At 38.5% G+C, this 22,314-nt stretch overlaps 2 protein-coding genes across 2 annotated transcripts; both read right to left on the reverse strand.

Annotated features, from left to right (window-relative positions):
- Positions 1 to 3,417: 3,417 nt before the first annotated feature.
- Positions 3,418 to 6,847, reverse strand: mlnr (motilin receptor). Its single transcript, XM_016536365.1, has 2 exons — positions 6,130 to 6,847; positions 3,418 to 3,784 (listed from the first exon to the last, which is right to left on the reverse strand). Exons 1-2 carry the CDS (start codon positions 6,845 to 6,847, stop codon positions 3,447 to 3,449), a joined length of 1,056 nt encoding a protein of 351 aa, XP_016391851.1. The 3' UTR covers positions 3,418 to 3,446.
- Positions 6,848 to 9,432: 2,585 nt separating this feature from the next.
- On the reverse strand, positions 9,433 to 22,311 carry LOC107726683 (fibronectin type-III domain-containing protein 3A-like). Its single transcript, XM_016536374.1, has 12 exons — positions 22,218 to 22,311; positions 21,280 to 21,348; positions 21,050 to 21,168; positions 18,494 to 18,599; positions 17,765 to 17,940; positions 17,607 to 17,634; positions 16,608 to 16,804; positions 15,528 to 15,868; positions 15,124 to 15,336; positions 14,119 to 14,285; positions 13,273 to 13,394; positions 9,433 to 10,642 (listed from the first exon to the last, which is right to left on the reverse strand). Exons 1-12 carry the CDS (start codon positions 22,309 to 22,311, stop codon positions 10,328 to 10,330), a joined length of 1,947 nt encoding a protein of 648 aa, XP_016391860.1. The 3' UTR covers positions 9,433 to 10,327.
- Between the last annotated feature and the right edge of the window lie 3 nt (positions 22,312 to 22,314).

The following is a 22,314-nucleotide window of genomic DNA, read 5'->3' on the forward strand; positions in this document are numbered from 1 at the left end:
GCCCTATTGCCTCCTGCGGGGCTTCCCTGCAAAATACTTGGTCCCTCTGGGCCCCAATTGGTGCTCAAGGCAAGTTCAAGTATTAGTCTTTCCTCTAGCATAGCACGGCGGGATTGTACTGGTTCCCCATAGCATCTTAAGCAGACGGAGTACGAGTGAAGTATCGATAGGGAACGTACACGGTTACTAACGTAACCTCGGTTCCCTGAGATACGGGTCGGTGGGCAGAAACAACCTAGTCGTTTGTTTTTTGAAGGGGTCTAGGAGGCCCAACCCGCCTCGCCCCATCATCGTCCCTACATGGGACCTGCCATGGTGTTGAGGGCTGTGAAGAGCCCTCCCTTCGAGCTGCTACAGTCCATTGACCTTCGTCCCCTGACGTCAGTATTCTGAGAAAATTTAGTTTTCCCCATAGCGTTTTAAAGGCAGAGTAAGTGATTTCTGGTAGCCAATGTTGATATTTGAAATCACCAAAACAAACACGCCCCTACCCCAAAAGGGTCTTGCCCCTATTTTGATAGGCATGGTTATGTACCTAAAGCGCTCTCTCCACACTGTTCAGAGCACAGGTATTAGCTCTTTCGGCGCTTCCTCCTTCGGAGCAGGACCAAGAGCTGAATTTACTCTGCCCCGTCAGGGCATTGAGTTCAGGCAGTCGGAACAGCTTTTTGTATGCTTCGGTGACTGCACCAAAGTGTCTCCGGTCACGAAGCGGAGACTTTCCAAATGGATAATCGACGCTATCACGCTAGCATACTCTTCTTTGGGCCTACGATGCCCCATGGGAGTAAAAGCCCAGTCAACAAGAGGCGTTGCCTCTTTGTGGGCTTGGTCTAGCGGTGTGTCCACTGCAGAAATTTGTGCGGTGGCCGGCTGGGCCTCGCCGTCCACATTTACCAGGTTTTATAATCTGGATGCTCCGGCCTTACAGGCTCGGGTCCTTTCTGCTTAAACGGACTTATTCTGGCATATGGCAAAACCAGTGCTTCAGGCGTTTGCCTTCTTCACTATATGCTCTTGGCCCCCTCTGGGTTCCGAGGCTGTACAATTTCTCTTGGAACGATTACTCAGCGCTGGGCTGACCTCTGCGAGTTTGGCCCTATTGCCTCCTGCGGGGCTTCCCTGCAAAATACTTGGTCCCTCTGGGCCCCAATTGGTGCTCAAGGCAAGTTCAAGTATTAGTCTTGCCTACCTTGCTAGTTTTCATAGTTACCCTCATTAGTTTCCATAGAAAATAATTACTTTCACCTGTCCCTTTTTCAAGCCCCTGTTAATTCATTTATAACGCATTGTTTCTATTGCGCTGCATCTGAAATTTAATACTTCCAACTAATTAGTATGCAAAAAATAGACGCATATCTGAATTTATTGTATTCAAAAAACAGAAGGCAAAAAGTACCCGGATGACCTACTATTATCCTACTGACACTGTACTATCCCATGAGGTCAAGGGAGAGAATTTATAAATGGAAGTGAAGCAACACAACTGACGCTGGCAAGTCACATGATAATAATGACATGGTGGGTGTAATATTTCCGAATTTCCTTCATACCCATATTCATAATATATAGATAGAACCTACTTTTTTTAAACAGTCGTGAAGACAGTTCAAATTCAAATGTAGTCCCTACTCAGTACAAGATTTCAGATGCACCGATGGTCTTTGTCTGATGTTGTCCTTATTGAATATTAATCCTGTTTATCTTGTGTTTAGAATCTCTTTTTTGTTACAGGGATTTACTTTTGTTCATCACTGCATTTGGATCCTATCCTCCCTGTCATTTTAGTTTAAACTAATTTAATGGTTTTACACATAAAAAAAAGGTCACACTTTACTTTAAGGTCCAATCCTCACTATTAACAAACCATTAACTATGATTTTTGCCTCAATAAACTCCTATAGGTTAATAATAGGCATGCTAATAAGCAACTAGTTAATAGTGAGAACTGGTCCCTATACTAAAGTGTTACCAAAAAACAACAAACAAAAAAAACGTTAATCATGTAAGATAGTGGCTCCCCCCACTGGAAATGCACTGCTATTGTTCAGCTAATTTCTTGAAAACAGTGGAGGTTAAGTCAAAATTACTAATGCAATTCATGCAAAACTGATTTCAATACATATCTTTTCAATACATTCTTTTAAATTTCTGAATTAAAATAAAATGTAATCTTTTGTGGGGCTTAAAATAAAGGGTGTAACTTTGAGCTAGACAAAACTTTAAAAAAACTTTTTACAGTAAAAAACTGTAAAAAAAAAAAAATAATAAAATAAATAAGACAAACACGTAAATACATAAATAAAAAATATAAACTCACAAAAAGACAAACATTTTTTTTAAACAGCACAACAAATGAAACCGGGTTAACACTTTATTAGTATTAGTGTCTAACTAAATTATTATTTTTTTTAAGTTCACTTTTTGTATTTAGATTACTGCTGAAAAATATCATTCAATATCTTAGTTTCAATGTAGTTTCAAAAGCCACAGAAAATAAACTACTTTCCATCTATTAAATAATATTATATTATATAGCCTATAACACACTATATTATAATGATTACATTATAATATATATAATACATAACACACTATATTATAATGATTACACAATACTATTATACTAATACATAGTTTTTTCATTATTACAATACAATAAACATACTGTATTAATACTATAATTGATACGAGTATGTGCAAAGGAAATGACATCCAACAGAGCAAAACAGAATCATTTGACACAAGTACATTAAAATACAAATAACAAATATAATAGCAAATAATATTGTGAAAATGTCAAAATCTAATCATTCTAGTAAACTACTTTCCATCTATAAAATAAGAATATTATATTATTTAATGATTATAATACACTATATTATAATGATTACATGATAATATATATAATACATAATACACTATATTATAATGATTACACAATACTATTACGCTAATATTACAGTTTTTTTTAATTATTACAATACAATAAACATACTGTATTAATACTATACTTGATGAGTATGTGCAAGCAAATGATATCCAACAGAGCAAAACAGAATCATTTGACACAAGTACATAAAATACAAATAACAAATATCAAAACAAATAATATTAGTATCATTCTAATCACACTATTTCCATTGATGAAGTAGTTATATATAAAACCTATTTTACGTTATTGATTTAGACAACATGATTATCACTACAGTGATCAATCATTACAGTGTAATAACTGTGATATTATGCATTCGCGTGAAACCCTTCATTTATGAGTCATTTCCCCCGCCACAGTCACTGTCACAAGCTGCTTCCACTCATAATGTGAGTCAGTTCCAATCTCATTTTTCATTTCCGTCACACCAATTATTCCAGTTCTTATCCAATAAGCCCACAGCTTCTTCACTTCTCCCAGGTGCCTGTGCTCCTCTTCAGCCAGGATGATGTTACCGTAAGCCCTCCTCTGTCATCATGGTCACTTTCACCCCATTGAACATCTCTGTGCACATGGTGATGTCCTCACGGGTGGAGATATGTCTCCGGTTGGGTCCGTGTTGGCGCCTGTGGGGCAACAGGAAGAGGCGTTTGACGGCAGTGCGGTACTTGTTGGACATGACGTTGTAGAGGACGGGGTTAATTGAGGCACTCAGGTAGAAGAGCACCATGGAGGCCACGTTGAAGTTCTGACTGAGGCGGGCGGAGTGGTAGTCGTCCACGTGTGTGAAGAGGAACCGACCGATGTGGTAAGGCAGCCAGCAGATGGCAAAGACCAACACAACAACAGCTAGGAGAAGAAACGGGGACAGGACATGGGGTTAATTAATAGAAGAATGAGATTTGTCCGGGTGTTTGTGTACTTAGACTGATTTATGAAGGCTTCTAATAAACAAAACAGCCACATTTGCTAATCAAACATAAATGAACATGACTGATGAATAGACAAGATGTTACGTATTTGCAAGATCTGTCAACTACTTCTCTCACAATTTGACACCGTTCATTTACATTGCAAATACGTTTCTACTGGTACTAATTTAGATAAGGCAATATTCACGTCTCACCCTAGTAACTTTAAATGCGGAAGAATGGACAATGTTGTAACTGTCAGTTTTACCCCTTAGAAATAATCAACAGGGATGAAATTGCAATTATTCGCATCCTCCTGAGAGAATAGAAAGAGCTTTGTCTACAAATACAAAGAATTTAAACAGATAAAAACTGTTTTAAGGGAATAAAATCAAGATTTATTTGATCTATTTCACTTTCCCCCAGTTTCGCAGACAAGGCTTAAGCCTAGTCCTAGACTAAAATGTAAATCTGAGCTGTTTCAAATGAAAGAAACTTGCACTGACTGATCTTAAAATATATCAGTGCCTTTGTTTTGTCTCAAGATGCACACCAGCAATGCTTTTTCTAAGGCACGTTTATAAAAATTACTTAAATGTCCTAATTGAACTATGGCTTAATCCTGGTTTAGGCTAAGCCCTGTCTATGGAACCGGGCCTTTATGTATTTATTCAATAGTTAGAAGTAGAAATGGAGTTACATGATTGCTACAGTTCACATTGGTAGTGGGGTAGATCGTAACAACAACACTCTTTGCGCTTAACATTATTTGTAATAAGTTGTAGATTTCAAAACAACTTTAATTTGTAACATATAGACATTGGATAGCATATCAAAGTTTGAGATGAACAGTGCAAACATTTATAACTTAAAGAGTTATAGCTATCCTCTTGCAGGCCACCTTGAGGCTAGGGTGCCGTATTGGACTCAAGTCTGTTTCGAGTCCAAGACCATATTTTAATATGTTTTGTGGTCTGTGCCGACTCACACATATGATCTGCTTTGTGTTATTGTGTCTCTAGACTGGAACACACTGGTGTGCGCTGCAGAGGTTTAAGTGACGATGTAAAACTAGCCTTCATTCATGCCAAAGGAAAGAATACTTGTACTTTCAAAATGATATAGACCCTCTTCAGGTCTCGGCTTAAGTTTGACTCAACAAACTCAGGTCTTGGCCTGGACTCAGTATCGGATGAGCTGGTCTTGACTACAGCATTGTTAAAATGTGCTATATGCTTTTAGCATTGCAACATTGGCTAGGGGTGTTGTGGATGCTCACTTAAAGTAAAAAGAGACTACCTTTAAGCCTGATGACATTCTAATCTCTAAAAATTGCTCGGGTCTCTTCTTCAGTTTAAGTTATATGGTTTTAATCTTTTTCACCCGTTTAATGATCAGCCAGAGAAAAATCGTTAGCATGAACTGAAGTAATCACACTAGATCACAAAATCGCACAAATCTCTCATGATTAGAGATTTGAGACTCTTTCTTGTCACAACGTCTTTTCGAGCACAAGCATTCCATGACGGTTTACACTACAAGATTTGATACTTGGCATTAGGGGCTTGTCCAGATCTCGAAACTGTAACACAACTGTCTATGGCCGTTACCTAAAGGCTGAAATATACTACATGACTTAAGCTTAGATTTTTACTCTGATTTGCATTCTGGATGAGTCGATGTTAGTTGCCTAAAGTCTGAGACAGTCTGCCAGATTTTGGGCGGTTGGAGTTGACAGATTTCACAGAAAATCGCGTAGTGTATGAGGGGCACAGACTCTTTTTTTTAGCTTCAAACTCAGATTCCATTCAGTCGAAGGATTTTAAACATATCTGATATTTTGAGCCGATGTTAGAACATGTTGTTTTCAATTGTCATGCTGCTTCCTAGCAACAACGTTTATGTTTCTGCTCACGTTTTATGCGTTTAGAACGACTTGAAAGTCTTTTGTGTGATTCTCATTAGTTTAGTGCAGGGGTGTCTAAACTCGGTCCTGGAGGGCCACTGTCCTCAACTCACCAGCCCGGAAGTTTTTATTGTGCCTGGTAAGACCTTGATTAGCTTGTTCAGGTTTGTTTAATTGGGGTTGCAGCTAAACTTTGCAGGACAGTGGCCCTCCAGGAACAGGACTGGACACCCCTGGTTTAGTGTATGATGCCCAGTTTTTCACTGTAACCATATTCAAAGTCTGCAAATATATGATGCCTAGTGTTTCAAAATCTGTTCTGATGTTAAAAGTCACGTAGTGTATTCCAGCCTTAACACTTCCCAAGACCCACTCACCCAGAATCTTGACGGTTTGCCTGTTAACCTTCTGTCTGGCTGCTGCATTGGGCCCATGAAGCTCATGACGACTCTTCCACAACTTTCGACCGATGGATCCATACAGAAAGAGCAGGCAAAACATGGGGCAGAAGAAGTAGGCGGTCGACACCCAGATAGTGGTGTGCAGCAGCCCCGATTCGATGGCATAGCGTGTGTGCTTGCACTGCCGAGTGGCCGGGTCAGGCATAGTCTCGTTCTCGTACTCCACGCCCATCAGGAAGAACACTGGTGCAGCAGACAGAAGGGCGAAGCCCCACAGAGCCAGAATGACATACTTGACCCTTCTCTTGGTGATGGCAGCCTTGGCTTTGAAAGGGAAGCAGATGGCCAGGTAACGCTCCATGCTGAGCACTGTGATGTGAAGAATGGTGGCATTGGTGCATCCTTCATTGATGTAGTGTGATAGACGGCACACCAGCTCCCCAAAGACCCAGGGTACGTACTTCCAGAGGCGGTAGAGGTCGAAGGGGAGGCTGAGGAAGATGACCAGGTCTGAGATGGCCATGCTGGAGAGATACAGGTTGGTGGTGGTCTTCATGTCCTTGAAGCGGTTGATAATGAGGATGGTCATGGTGTTGCCGGTTATCCCGATGATGAAGAGCAGGATGCAAATGGTGGTGACAGGAATGAGGGTGGAGGATGGGAAGAGAGAGTCTCCGCAATGGTGGTCCTCCATATTGATGCAAGTCTGCAGGTGCCTCTTGATAAGGTCTAAGAGATTGTGGTAAGTGTACAAAAGACCTTTAAAAGAGGTTGAGAAAGAAGAACTCTAATGTGACTCCTTCGCTGAAAGTCCGTTTCAGCATCAGGGAAGGTGGAACCAAAGAGGTGGTGCGTTTGAACAGGAGATGAAAAAGACGAGACCTGTGGACGTTGTATCTGGTGCTCTGCTGCAGGAGATGAGAGCATCACCTCTACCCGACGGTGTGCGTGCAGAATATCACTTAGTCCCGTTCTTAATTAAATAGTGAGATCACAAGAGGTGGAGACAGTAGACAGATAGGGATAGAGGTGAGAGGTGGGGCTTTGGCTTTCAATGTGTGCATTTAAATGAACAGCTCTTGATCCTTGACTGTCTACTAATATGAATTACATTATTTGCATATCAGTATTTATTACATTTTATCCAATTAAATAACTTGCAATCTTTAGATCAAAATCATATTAGGAATTCTCTTAGAATTATAATTAAGAAAGCATAAAGCATGGCTATTACAGTTTAACTAAAACATAGGAAACCGTTACTTGAAATAAAATAAAATATAAAAAAAAACTTTAAACCTATATATAGACACGTCAAAAAACAAACAGAATTACTAAAGCTAATATATAAGCTATATAATCGTATCTAAATAATATTAAAGATTTGTAATAAATTATATTTAATATTTTTTCAAATATTTATTTTTAGTAATTTCACTAATTTGGCTAAGATGTCATTTTGTCAAATCAACATCTAAAATGAAAACCTAATTAATGAAGAAACATGAGAGCTGTGACCCAAGCATCTCTCAAAAAGTCTAATGTACCCTTTTATAGAAATACTTAAATTTCAACAAGCATGTTTTTTTTTTCTTTCAGTTCAAAAGATATACTGAATAGAAGGTATGACCTAACTGTGTTTTTCTTTCTTCTTACAAACAGTTAATTAATATTAACATTGGCAATGTCTAACACAATCTTAATTCAAACTGTATGTTGATGCACAAAGAAGCTCCTGGTGTGGCAGGTGCATTGTGTTCACTTCAGATCTGTTTTGAAACATTCATTTAGATCATCTTAATGTCTTTGTAATATGCTTTAACACTTGATTCAGGTGCTGAAGAATAATCTAATTTAATAGACAATCTGTCTGGAGTGGCTCGCTCTTTGTGGATGAAATTGAACCAGGCAGGAGGAATGAGCTTTTGGTTAGTACACAGTCTAGTCAGGAAGTCTGGATCTCTTACTATCAGCACAAAATCTGAAAATTATGTTTTTACCAGTTTCACTGAAAAACCAGTTTCATTGAAAAAAAAAAAAAACGTCTTAGGAATTATTATATTAATTAGATTTTCTTCCGGGGTAGAAATTTAAATTAAAAACCAATAAACCAATAATTCTTGACTGAAAAATATATTCATATACTGTTTTTTTTTTGTTTTTTTTACAAAACATTAGCATAGTGATATGAATCTACATATATGGCAACATGCAGTAAAAGACGACAATTAAGAATTATAAATCTTTTATTGTGCATGGATCCGTCTGTAGATATCATAACTATACAGACATACTTTAGATACATATATATGATTATACATTTCCTATCTGATAACGAACATTTTAAAGTGATATGTCTGATAGTATGTATACTATAACAAATTTTTGTTTTGGAATGTACGGTGTATGAGGTAACTGCAAACATTAAAATTACATAAAAATGGTCTCTTTTTTTGTGCATATTTTATTGATTTTTTTGTAGCTTTTCTTTCTCCCAAGAACCAAACACCTACCATGGTGGGGAGACGGCACACTTCGCAAATTACATTTTATCACTATCAAAAATAGGAATTTGAGTTTTTTTCCCCCTTCTATGACAAACAGAAGACATCTGCAGTATATCTATTAGACCAAATCATGTAATTCATTTTCATCCAAGACTTCTTGCAAGTTACTTGTAGTTGTTAACAGTTGTTGACAGCACTCATATGCCCATAACCAAAGCACGACACAAAACCCTACGACCAGACCATCATGCTGCTGTCACAGCGCTGACAGTCACAAGACTTTAACACACAGAGAAAAAGGCAAAAATTTCGATTCACAGGAAGTACATGTAGGATTAACACAAGTCATTACTGCTGTTTGCATTTCATTTCTTGCACTTTTCTTAATTTCTCTGCTGGACAGAGTTAACTTAAAGGTTTTATTTCCATATAAAAATAAAGTTTAAATGTGTGATTTAAACAAGAAAAAAGATATCTGAAAATTAATATTTAGTCCTGTATTCAGTACTCTCAAGATTACATCAAAAAGTAATATTGCTAAAAGTAAAGGTTAACACAATGTGATAATTTGGTTTCTAAAACAAAAAAAATTATAATAACAATAGAGAAATTAAGAAAAATAATATGACTTTTGGAAATCATGATTATTGACTGAATAAACCATTTCAAGAACAAATTTCGTGGTACTACATTTTTAAAAACAGCCAAAACACATTGAGGGCTTTTGCACAACTGGAGAACATGTCCCATAAAACGCATCACAAAATCAAGACGCATTCGATAAGTTTGTTTTTTTCTCTTCTCACTAAGGTGCAAAGGTAACGACTGAAGGAAAGGTTTCCGAGAAGCATACATTGTGCTGAACGACAATATTTTGGAGCAAAGCAGCTGCTTGATTGTAAAAACAAGCTACAGTATACGTACATGATAGTAAAAATAACTATTAAGCTGAGTTAGTTTGGTATTCATAGTCATAGTCTTACTCCCCCGTACTAAGCCAGAATCTCAGGTCCTTGTATCATACTGTACAAAAATATAATAGCATTTCTCTAGTTATTTTTGCATCCTTTACACATTCTGAACATCAAAAAAGTTCTGAGGAAAGTGCTAAATCAACGTTCGCCAATTTGAGTGGTATCAGTCTCGCCTCGCCTTTTTTAAGTTGTGGACTCGTAGACTTCGCTCAGATCCCCCGGCGGGACTTCTGCTCGCCCGTACCCCCTCGTCGACGGCGTAGTCACTGGCCCTCAAGTCCCAGGCCCAAGATAGCAAACCGGTGAGCGACGCAACCACCGAGCTAGCTTTGAACGAAACTTACACTCAACAGTTTACAACTGAAATTATACGTATAAATAACAAAGACTACAGCTACACAAATAAATGAAGTGGTACGAGATAAGTATGCGACGAGCGGTAAGCTTCATTGCTGATCCTTCAATAAATCGCCCTCTGAGTCCGACAGAGGGAATGGCGTTCTTTCGACAGCATGCGCGGAAGGGACAGCGGGTAGCGGAAAGATAGAACAATAGATTGGGTGAAGTGATTCTACAACTTCCTTTTCTCAATCCTTCCCTCCTCGACGCTGGTGCCGGAACGAAAAATAAAGCAAGAAAAACAAACATCAACAAACAAAAACTTGTTTTGACGATGTAATGCGGGGCCGAGGCTCATTCGATCACGAAGTACTGGATGGCGACCGCGATGAGGATGGAGGTCACGGCCAAGAGGGCGATGATGAGAAAAGAAAACTGTTCGTCTGTCAGGCTGCGGTTTGGCTTCTGGGCCTCGGCTGCTTTGGACCCCGTGGCACCAGAGACCCCGGGGGTGTCGACACGAGGTGGGAGCAGGATGACAGTGGAGCTGTAGGGCCCGATGATTTCGGGGGCATCCTGGCACTGCCGGATGGCGCAGACGCGAAATCGGTACTCCGTGAACGAGCTCAGGTTTGGGAGCTGATAGGAAGTGGCTGAGCCCTTGTAGATCTGAAAGGATTAGAGACGACAATTAAATATTTAATTAAAAACTAAACACAAATATATTGCAGTATTATATAAATATGCACTATTGTTTGGAGCAGGATTTTTTTGTTTTTAAAAAAAGTAGTCTCTTGTGGTCACCAAGGCTGCATTTATTTGATCATAAATACAGAAATATTATAATTAAAACATTTTTTTTATATATACAGTGGTGTGAAAAAGTGTTGGCCCCCTTCCTGATTTCTTATTTTTTTGCATGTTTGTCACACTTTAATGTTTCAGATCATCAAACAAATTTAAATATTAGTCAAAGATAACACAAGTAAACACAACATGCAGTTTTTAAATGAAGGTTCAAAATGTAATTTATTCCTGTAATCCAAAGCTGAGTTTCCAGGAGCCATTACTTCAGTGTCACATGATGCTTTAGAAATCATTCTAATATGCTGATTTGGTGCTCAAGAAACATTTCTTATTATTATCAATGTAGAAAACAGTTGTGCTACTTTTTGTGGAAACCATGAAACCTTTTTTTTTTTTTTAATTGTCTAATGAACAGAAAAAAAAACAGCATTTTTTAAAAATATATTTTTTTGGAACAACGTAAATGTCTATTTCACTGTCATACTGTCAATGGATTAATTTAATAGTGTATATAATAGAAATATTGTTTTGCACATTTTGGGCACAATTCAAATGAAAAACAATCATAGTTTGCTTAGACCTAAAATTTGCTAGTTTTTGAATAGATAAACATAATTTGTATAGAATAATATTTAGCATTGCATTAATTTCATAGAGATACTATACTAAAAAGGAAGGACCTGATGAAGACTATTTTAAGGATGCAAATGTTTAAGCAAAGAAATAATATGTCCGAAGAACATGAGAATATGAATACGAAGTCCCGCACGTGTGTGTGGGCTGCATCAACACAAATACACAAGCCTCCCATCATGCCTGCAGTCTCCTACAGCGTCTCTCAGCAGGGGGTGATGAATCAGAGCCAGTGAGACTGCTTTACTCTTCCATTACCCTCATATCTACAGTCACTCAGAGGCAGCCCACGGAGGTGCTCACAGTAGAGTGGTTTTAAGTTAAATCAAACAGTTCTACCGGGTCCCGTCTGACAATACAGTGCAGCGATATTATATTTAGTGACAATCACTATTAGGAATTCAACACTGCAACTACAGACAGCTGGGTGATGTTTTTACCCGGCTCTCCAGTGGGCCCCTTAGGACCCACGTTCAAAATTAAATTTCTGTCACAGTTCTGTCATTGTTTATTCCTCATGTCTTTCCAAATCCATATTAGTGAGTTTTTTTGTGATGAGAACAGGAGATGTTTTGCAGAATGTACAAGTAGTTAAAAAAAAAAAAAAAGTACCATAAAAGTAGCATTCAAAGTCTTCTGAAGCAAGACCCAATAAATAAATAAATAAAAATAAGTAATCAAATCTCATCTGTTTTTGTACATTATGCATTTAAATATGGTGTCACATGTTTGGGTTACACTTTAGTTTAAGGTAACATTGTTACAGTATGGTTATACAAACAAATATATTAATTAACTACATATACTTACTACAGGGTTAGGGTTAGGGTTTGGTTTTGGGTTAGTTGCGTATAATTATGCATAATTTACTCCACATGTAGTCTTCTACAGCGGTAGGAACATGTAACAAGGCTCCTGCACTAAGTATTGTAACCAGGCACTGCGAAGTGTCACGTGACCGAAACGTTTGCTGCTTTTTCATTATAGTAGTGGTTTTCATCTTACATTGAAAGTTTCTTATTCTTAATTTGAGCGTGCAGGCTTCTTTTTGAATGTTTGTCTATTTGGATTTTTCAGTCTCCGCACCTCATTTTGGACTTTTTCAAGGTGCAGTGAGTTTCTGGCTATTTAACAAGGACAGTAACATGTAACAGCAAAATACAGTGTTACCTAAGTGTGTGGCAAGTTTGACATGTGTGCTCTCAATGCAAAAGGTCCCAATGCACTTCACAATCAATCATAACACGTCTAAATGTTTTAAATTCAGCGCAACTGATATTTGTATTTGTATTGTATTTGTTTCTCAAACAAAGCTATCATATGACCTCAGAAGACGGGTTTGGAACAACATATGGGTATGAATATATAATGAGTTTATGAGTATTTCCATTTTAAGCACCAACCCTTCTTATTTTATTTTGTGCTTGGGTGCTTCTTAAAATTTATGGAGGTCTTGATAAACATAGGTTACGAAGGCCATTGTGTCACAACATGATGTCAGAATAAAGAGCATGCACAATCACAGCACAAATGTGAGAGGATAGATTTGATTTGGCTCTAACATTAAGTGTAACAACTGTCACTAAGCCGTTCAAGTAATGACCACTGGATCGCCATTATGCTATAATAATATTCATCCAAACACCTGCTGTCTGCTGAGCGCACCTGCTGAGAGCCGTGACCTCGGTGTAATGAGCTTACAAGCGCGAACCTACATTTGAGACACTTTTGCCTCACGGTGAATTGAAATCTTTAAATTGAGATGCTTCACTGAGGTTAAAATTGACCGTTTTTGGTGTTTGGTGAGCTGTTTTCTACTTAAACTCATACATGCAGATGATATAGTGTGATGTAGGTACCTGTTTGAACTCAGAATTTCCCTGCATGCTTTGCAAACAGTAGATGACTGGATCTCCCTTCATAGGTGGCAGTGTCTCCCAGCTCACCTCACACGACTCGTCCACACGCTCCACACGAGGAGCTGAAGACAGACACAGACAGATGAAGAGAACAACCGAACTAAACTTGCATGCACAAATATTTAAGGTCAAATTGCAGAACATTAAATGTGTGTTTTAGGATGTTGTTGTCTAAGAGCATACATTTTTTAATTATTTCAGTGTAAGACTGATTAATAATGTAACATCAGCTGTAACATGCCAATAAACAGAGCTGCACAATTATTGTTATTTATGCACATAAATTAGCTCCCTTATAATATAAGTTCAAGCGCATATGTTTAAAATAAATAAAAACAATAAAGACCAAAAATATATATTTCTATTTGTAAAAAATGAGGCCTGTTTTCATTTTAGCATTTTACTACCATACTTCCATGATGTATAAACATCATTTATATTTAAAATCATACATAAGCTACCATTCAAAGCCTTTTTTTTTTTGCAATAAATTGATCAAAAGTGACAGACATTTATAAAAAAATCTATTTCAAATAATGTGCTGTCTATCTATTGAACTTTCTATCAAAGTATCCTGAAAAAACACATATCATGGTTTCCACAAAAATATTAAGCATCACAACTGTTTTCATCATTGATAATAAGAAGAAATGTTGAAGCAAATCAGCATAGTGGACTGATTTCTGAAGGATCATGTGACACTGAAGACTGAAAATTCAACAAACTAAATGAATCAATGGAAGTTTTTGGGGCAAGTGTATGGCTGCTGCAGTTGGGATGCTGTACCTTTTAGGGGTGCAGGGGGGGAGCGGGGGGTGGTGAAGGTGTAAACAGTGGAGAAGGGCCCCTCGCCCGCCTCGTTAAAGGCCTGGATGCGGAATGCGTATGAGGTAGACTCATTTAGCCTCTGCACTTTGTGAGTGTGACAGGGTCCTTTATACAAGGATATAAACCTTTAGGAAGAGACAAAAACAGAGACAGAGATAGTGTTATAGAGTTGACCTCTATAAAGTCACAAAATACACAATATGATAAACTTATAACAGTTAAAGGCAGACCCACACAAAATCTGAGCGAGTTTCAGATGAATGGATAATAAATAAAAATGTAAAAATAATTCTAATTTGAATCATTTATAAAGTTGAACATCCCTTGCAAACTGCAGGTTTGTACAATACCATCTTTCAAAAGTTTGGGATTGGTACGATTTTTTAAATGTTTTTGAAAGAAGTCTTTTGTGCTCACCAAGGCTGCATTTATTTGATTAAAAAAAACAGTAATATTATGAAATAGTATTACAATTTAAAATAACTGATTTCTATTTTAATATATTTAAAATGTAATTTATTCCAGTGATTGCAAAGCTGAAGTTTCAGCAGCAAGACTCCAGACTTCAGTGTCGCTGCTCAAGAAACATTTATTATTATTATAAATGTTTAAAACAGTTGTGCTGCTTAATAGTTTTGTGGAAACCACTATTCAGGTTTCTTTGATAAATAGAAAGTTCAGAAAACAATTAAAAAATATATATATATATAAATCTTACGTAACATTACAAGTGTTTGCTTAAAAGTCACTTTTGATCAGTTTAATGCATCTTTGCCTAACAAAAGTATTAATTCCTAAAAAAAAAAAACTTACCGACTACAAACTTTTGAACGGTATATATTTGTGTATCTGGCTAATCTTAGCATTTCGCTTTCAGAGAAAATGACTTGAATCTTCTGTCATGCCTGGTTAGGACACAGTTTTAAAATATACTGCAAAGCACAAAAAAATGCATCCACAAACCTCCCATTTTTATCCTCCATTTGGAGATGGTACTGTAGGGAATCAGTGGGTTGGGCCTTGGCCGGGCCATCACCCCACTTGAGCCTGAGGGTCTGGTGACTGGAAGCGGTGCACTCCAGACGTGGAGGGAGGGGTGGCAGTGGCTTGGTCTTCAGTTTAAAGGTGTGACTAAAGGGTCCTGCTCCCAGACTATTCAGAGCCTGGATCCTTATCCTTCAAACACACAAGCACAAGATTCAGTTTTCGTTCATACACATTCATTCCTTTCAGATCCATGCTCATTTTTGGAATTATAAAAGTCAGTTCATAAGGTTCATAAGAGCCATACGTTCATGAAATGGACTACACTGGTCACGCTGTATGTTTACTTTTGCTACTGTTCTATAACAGAGATGTCATTGTACCTGTAGGTGGTGTCGGGGTGCAGGTTCTGGATGATGTATTTGGTTACGGGCCCAGTAAGGATGGGTTGTCTTTCACCCAGATCGATCAGGTATGACATGATCTCTGATCCGTGATCACACGGTGCCTCCCAGCGTAGCCCCAGGCAGGTGGATGAAGAGTAAAGGAGAGGTCTGGCCTCTTCGTCCTCCTCGTCCTCGCCCCTCTCTGTGGTCCAGCTGCCCTCCACTCTCATCTCTGACTCGCGGAGAGTGTGGACGCTGCTGACTGGCGCTGGCACAGAGCAGGGTGTCTGGCAGAGCACAGCGTCGCTAAAGGGCCCCACACCGGCCACATTCACTGCCTGAGGCACAAAACACACACAGTCAGTGAGAGACTAAAATTTCAAACAGGCCTGACGTGAACAGCAAATAAAGCTTTAATCTTTAACTATCGTGTGGTTGATTCTAGCTGAACAAGCAGAGGAATCATCAAGACTATAAAAATACAGGACCAACAATAATGATAACTCTTCACAAAAAACAACAAAAACAAATACAAAAGTAAAACAATGGACTAGACTAGTGTAGAAATGCACAAAGAAAGTGGACAATAAAAATATAAAGCACCAATCACAGAATTTAATAATTGACAACATTATTTTAGTTTAAATTCAGTTCCTAAGAAAAGTGAATTTGAATCGTTTTGCTTTTGTAAATCTGCTAATTGTCCCACCAGAAACATTCAGGGATGGAACATATTTGATTACAATTACAAATTGTACCAAAATAATTTAATTGAACAAAATTTCAGCGAGCAATTAGTGCATAACAGCCCTCAATATAGTAATAAACACCTATTGTTAAAAAAAAAAAAAAAAGCATTTGTCTCTCTCAGCCACTGGGTGGCACTGACAATGTAAAGTTGGCACTCTTCCCAATATCTCATTTGAATGACACAAGCTGATATATTTGTGCTCACAGGAAGTAAAAGCATAATCAGTCAGCAGACAGCTATTTCCTGGTTAGTTTCACATGGCAGAACCAGTCTCACCAACAGCTCAAACATTCAGATGAAAAAGTGTGTATGAGAGCGTTTCTCACCTGTACTCTGCAGAAGTAGTTGGTGGCTGGCAGCAGACCCCTCATCTCATGGGACAGTGCAGCACCGGTGTAACACATCTGCATACTGCCCTCTGCCGCCCCCCACTCCAGGCGATACTCTGACACTGCCGCTCCGTTACAGGGAGGGGCCTGCATGGATGCAGAACACATCAAATGTGAAAGACAAAACAAGAAGCAAAACAAATAAACAAAGCAAACATTTTAATTGTAAAGTTTTAGTAATTTGTCTTAGTTTTTTCATTTTTAGTTTCAATTTCAGTTCTGATTTTTTAAAATTGTATTATTTTTTTTCATTATTTTATATTTATTTTAATTTATTTTCAGTAAATGTTTATTTTAAGTAATATTTTAATTTGTTTTTTATAGGTTTAGTTTTTTTATATGGTTTTAGTTAATAATAACCCTAATTCACTCACAATGAAGTAATTCACTAAGGGTGTGTTCACACTTGTCATGTTCGGTTCGATTAAAACGAACTCTGATGCGATTGCTCTGTTAGTGCGGTTCGTTTGAGTAAGCATGAACGCTGCCTTCCGAACCCTGGTGCGAACCAAACAAGTGTACAGTGACCGCTAAAAAGATGGGTCTCGGCCCGCTTCCAAACGAACTCTGGTGCGGTTCGAATGAAATATGAACGCAACACGGACCAAAAACAGGAAGTAATGACAAGATGCGACGCTATGTGACATGATTTGACGACGCGGTGTAAACAAAACAAAATGAGCAGAGGGCAAACGTGGAGCAACGATGAGGGAAAGTGCCTTTTATGAGCTCCTTGTGAGTTTGCAGGTGGTGAAAATAAAATGATATGTACACGCAAGAATGAGTGCACTTAGTCCAGCAGACGGCATTAGGTGTGTTCGACTTAAAGCGGTGCTGAGCAGACCGATCAGTTAATGAGTGCTTTGATATCATACACCCGCAGCGCCGCTTTAAGTCTAACGCACCTTTTGTTTGGGGTTCGGTAAGTTCAGTCACAATGTAGATGCTCCGAAAAAGGGCCGTACTGTTGAACACCAATAAAATATAAAACAATTTGTTAGTCAACTATATGTGGCACATTCTTTGAAAAGAACAGATTATTAGCAACTATAAAAACAAATAATATCAGTGACATTTGTAAAGCTTACACTCACCCCAGCTTTATTGGCAGCTCTGAGCCGGAAGCCGTAGGTCCTGCCGGGCAGTAAACTTCCCACTGTGCAGTCCAGTTCAGAGCCCTGGTACACTTCCCAGCCCTCGTCCACCTGGGGGGCGAACATTTCTACGCTGTACGAAGACACTGCACTACCTCCATCCACCAGAGGGGGCGCTAACAGATGCAATGAGAGAGAAAAAAAAAAGAAAATTAACACTTTTATTCAGCAAGGACACTTTAAAATGATCAAAAGTAACTTTCTGAAAAAATAAACATCCTAATAAAAGTATGTATCATTTCCACAAAAATATTAAGCAGCACAACCATTTTCAATATTGATAATAATAAGAAATGTTTCTTGAGCAGCAAATCAGAATATTACAATGATTTCTGAAGGATCATCTGCTGATAATTCAGCTTTGCCATCACAGGATTAAATTACATTTTAAAACATATTCAAACTCAAGTTATTTTAAATTGTAATAATATTTCACATTATTACTGTTTTTACTATATTTTTTATCAAATGAAAGTAGCCTTGGTAAGATAAGACAAAAAAAATCTGAATGAATGACCCCAAACTTTTATACGATTGTGTATATATACCCTTCAACCCCCAATTAACCCTAAATACATACTAAACATGACATGCTTTTAAGAAATACTTAATTCGTTATACACAATAAGCACACACACACACACACACACACACAAAGGCAACGCTTACCCCAGCGTAGCCGCACCTCTCTCGCTTTGGGTTTGCCTACGACCCTGGGCGGCTGACATGGACCAGGAGGAACAGGTGGTGTTTGGACCTGCAAGGGCTCCGTCAACTAAAAACAAATAGGATGAGAAATTAGAAAAACTAGAAAGTCTTGATACACTTTAATCGCGCACACCACGTTCCACCTCCTCAATGAGAATAGTGTGTAGGCACCGGATGAAACGGTGACAGCAGACCACAGCCACGTGAGCATTCTCTCACATTCACGGCTGTGAAAACCAGAGCCAACATGAGTCATTATCAGCGTGCTGGCAAGTCCAGGATGCAGATATGCATCTGCGAAGCCCCGACAATGCCATTACAGCTGGGATCAGAAAACGGAAGAGAGAAATTATTACCAACCGCTTTTCAAAAGTGCCCCATTGATAAAAGCATGTTGCGATTGGCGTGGAGATGATGAAGAGGGGAAACAAGTAAGCAATTTGTGTGGAAACAAACCGATAAAAGGAAGGTGGATTAAAGTAACGATAAAATTAAAGGTGGGGTATGTATTTTTTCAAAAACGCTTTAGAAAACTGAGTCGGGCTGATACCCAAAACAAACTTGTAGCCAATCAGTAGTAAGGGGTGTGTCTACTCATGATGGGGATGAGAGAGCACTCAGTGCACAGGACGGACATTAGCCGAGCGGCGCGACGACAGAAAGATAGAGATGGCGGATAAAAAACAAAAGAGGAAAATGTCTGCGGAACAAAAGAAGGCTTATGATAAGGCAACAAGTAGGACCAGTGTAAATATCAGATCAGCTTTCCAGCGCTGGAGATAACTCGAGGAGCGGGAAGGCCTGCGATCGGACACCGAGGTTGCTTTGTTTCTTCTCGATAGGTGAGTAAAACACCGTGTCTGCGCCTTCCTCACGAAAGAAGAAAGCCGTCGTGTTTACAACTGTGACGATGAGTGCTTATCAGCATCAACTGAATGCTGGATTTTCAAAAGTATGTGAAAAAATTAAAAGTTTGCTGCATAGAATCTTTCAAATATGTCCGAGAGTTTTACACACCGGTCTGTTATTGTGGCGACATTTCCACGCCCCGAAACGTGACAATGAACGAAACGAACTTGGTCGAACATGTCGGTCAAACGGCCTCACGTGCCTTGGCCAATGAAAGCTGCCATGGATTCCAGACCTTCAGCCGTCAGTCTGAAGGTCTGGCTACACGAGACTACTTCTCGATAGGTGAGTAACACCGTGTCTACACCGGATGCGACATTTGTCGCGCCGCGCCGCAACAGCTAAAGTCTGTCTACATTAGACGCAGCAAAGCGACCGTTGAAAACCATTTGAAATTTGTGTCAATTTGTCAAATAGAACGCAGCAGCAGTTTTCTGTCGGGGATTTGTCGTGTCGCGCCGCATCCAGTGTAGACAGCATCACTGATTAAAATGAGTTCTATAGTATTTTGTCGCGCCGCTCGCGTCCGGTGTAGACACCGTATAACATTGGTTTTGCTTTGTTTCACAGAACTATTCGTTGCCTGTGTTGCGTACATGTGTGGGGCGGAGCTATCAAAATAGGGGCGAGACCCTTTTGGGGTAAGGGCGCGTTTGTTTTGGTGATTTGAAATATCAACATTGGCTACCAGAAATCACTTACCCCACCTTTAACGATAAAGTTGTGGAGCTAAGGAAAAAAAGGTGACAAATGTTTACACCAAAGATGCAAAATAAGCAAAAATGTTAATTGTATTTAGAGTGCTTAAAATGTTGGCTATAAAATTAGCCTTAGCAAGACAAAGGAGTCTGACATTTTTGTCTGAAAAAAGTTTAAAATGTTATTTCCACCACAGAGAGAATAGTGAAGATCGTTAGTAGTTGAACATTGTTAGTTAAAGTTCCCATCGTTAAAAACAACTTTTTTTTTACATGATTTCTTGGGGATGCATTGTGACAGTTCACACTTAAGTATATTCTTTTAAATTATATTTTTTAAAGTGTACAAAAGGGAGTCCTTAAACTCGATTTTCTTTCCTGTACTGACAAATTTAATATTGAAATAAGATTTTTTTTTTTTTTTGGGTGGGTGGGGTGGCATTTAGCTTACGTCACACTAATGGCACTTTTCCACTGCGTGGTACAACTCGGCTCGGCACGGCTCAGTACAGTACGGCACGGCACGGCACAGCTCGGTTTGCGTTTCCACTGCAGTTTAGTATCGCTTTAGAGTGGGCGGGATTATTCACATGTCGTTATAGTTGCGCCGCCTCTATTGCCGCGACTCCTGAAAAACGTTTTCATTCCGCGTCGCCCCATCAAGCTCTCGCTGGATCCGCGCAGTGGAAAAGTGCCATAATAAACTATGATTTGCACATTACTACTAGTCAACTTGCGGTTTACTATACAGCTCAGTGATGCAGGTGGTATTAAAGGCTGGGACATTCTCATTCTAGAGAGCATTTGATTGGGAAATATTTTTTGTACAGTAAAATGAGGATAAATATTTAAAATTAAGGTTTAACTTGGCCCTAAAGCAATAAGCATTGCATGTTTTTGTGAGACATACCTGGCTCTCGCCTCCTGCACTGATGCAGTGGACTCTAGCCTGGTATGAACATCCTGGGCTCAGACCACCACAAACACACTCCATAGCTGAACCGTTGTACACCTGATTCCAAGAAGAACCTGAAACACGCACACGCACACACACACACAAGCAATTAATAAATAATCATCATACTGGCGAGATCAAATTGAGCATCTGTAGACACACCAGAAAACCTAATTGGAACGTACCACTTAACCCTTCAGACAGCTCCGCCACATACTTCGCCACATCTGAACCACCATTGTCTTTTGGAGGATCTGAGGCAACACAATAAAAAAAACACACACAAAAAAACCCCACACACTTAGTTTTAGCAGCCAGTTCCAGTGTTATTTTAGTATTGAGATACTATTATAATATTTTAATTTAGAATTTTGTAAAAAATTTTCTCTTTTGAAATTAATTTTAGTTTTTAATGCAGGTTTATATATTTTTGTTTTAATTTTTACTTTTACATTAAGTTATTTTAGTATCTCAACTTTACCTCAAGAAAGCAGAAATGAGAAAGCCAATGCAACTAGGTGAAATTAAATAAGCTTACATTTTTTTATTTAATTTTCACACTTAATGGCCCGGTTTCATAGACAGGGCTTAGCCTAAACCAGGATTAGGCCATTGTTCAATTAGGACATTTAAGTTATTTTTATTAACATGCCTTAAAAAAAGCATTACTGGTGTGCATCTTAAAACAAAACAAAGGCACTGACATGTTTTAAGATCAGTCAGTGCAAGTTTCTTTCAGTTGAAACAACTCAGATTTACATTTTAGTCTAGGACTAGGTATAAGCCTTGTCTATGAAACAGGGGGAATTTTTATTTCATTTAAAACAATTAAAAAGTTTTTTTTATGGTTTTAGTTTATGATAATAACCCTGGCTAGCAGTACATTCTGCATTTCTATTGTAACATTTTAATATAATTAACCAAAATTTCACTTCATCTTGGATGGATATTTCTTATTGTGAAAAACTGTTGTATACACAAAGAATACATTTCTAAAACTTTGCTTAGAAAGGCAGCTCACCAGGTTTCATGACTGAACCATAAAAAAGGTGATTTCTAGATTACTTTTGGTTTTACGGAGTCAAAGATCAATCTTTGTGTGTTTATAACATGCTGAACTGACCCCAGGTCAGACGGAAACTGGTCGGGTGAGGTTTTCCCTTCACTGCGAGTCTGCAGGGGCAGCCTGGTTGAATGGTCCTAAAAATAGGCTTCATTAT

Source organism: Sinocyclocheilus rhinocerous, unplaced genomic scaffold (assembly GCF_001515625.1).
Source record: "Sinocyclocheilus rhinocerous isolate Xijiao unplaced genomic scaffold, SAMN03320098_v1.1 scaffold974, whole genome shotgun sequence".
NCBI lineage: Eukaryota > Metazoa > Chordata > Actinopteri > Cypriniformes > Cyprinidae > Sinocyclocheilus > Sinocyclocheilus rhinocerous.

Excerpts from the sequence above, each read along its gene's own strand:
- mlnr (XM_016536365.1), bottom strand. The coding sequence starts at position 6,847 with ATGGAGGACCACCATTGCGGAGACTCTCTCTTCCCATCCTCCACCCTC. Across the intron at positions 3,785-6,129 it reads GCAAACCGTCAAGATTCTGG|CTGTTGTTGTGTTGGTCTTT; the intron begins GTGAGTGGGTCT and ends TTCTTCTCCTAG.
- LOC107726683 (XM_016536374.1), bottom strand. The coding sequence starts at position 22,311 with ATGAAGCCTATTTTTAGGACCATTCAACCAGGCTGCCCCTGCAGACTC. Across the intron at positions 18,600-21,049 it reads GTGCAGGAGGCGAGAGCCAG|TTGACGGAGCCCTTGCAGGT; the intron begins GTATGTCTCACA and ends ATTTGTTTTTAG. Across the intron at positions 13,395-14,118 it reads CCCCCCTGCACCCCTAAAAG|CTCCTCGTGTGGAGCGTGTG; the intron begins GTACAGCATCCC and ends GTCTGTCTTCAG.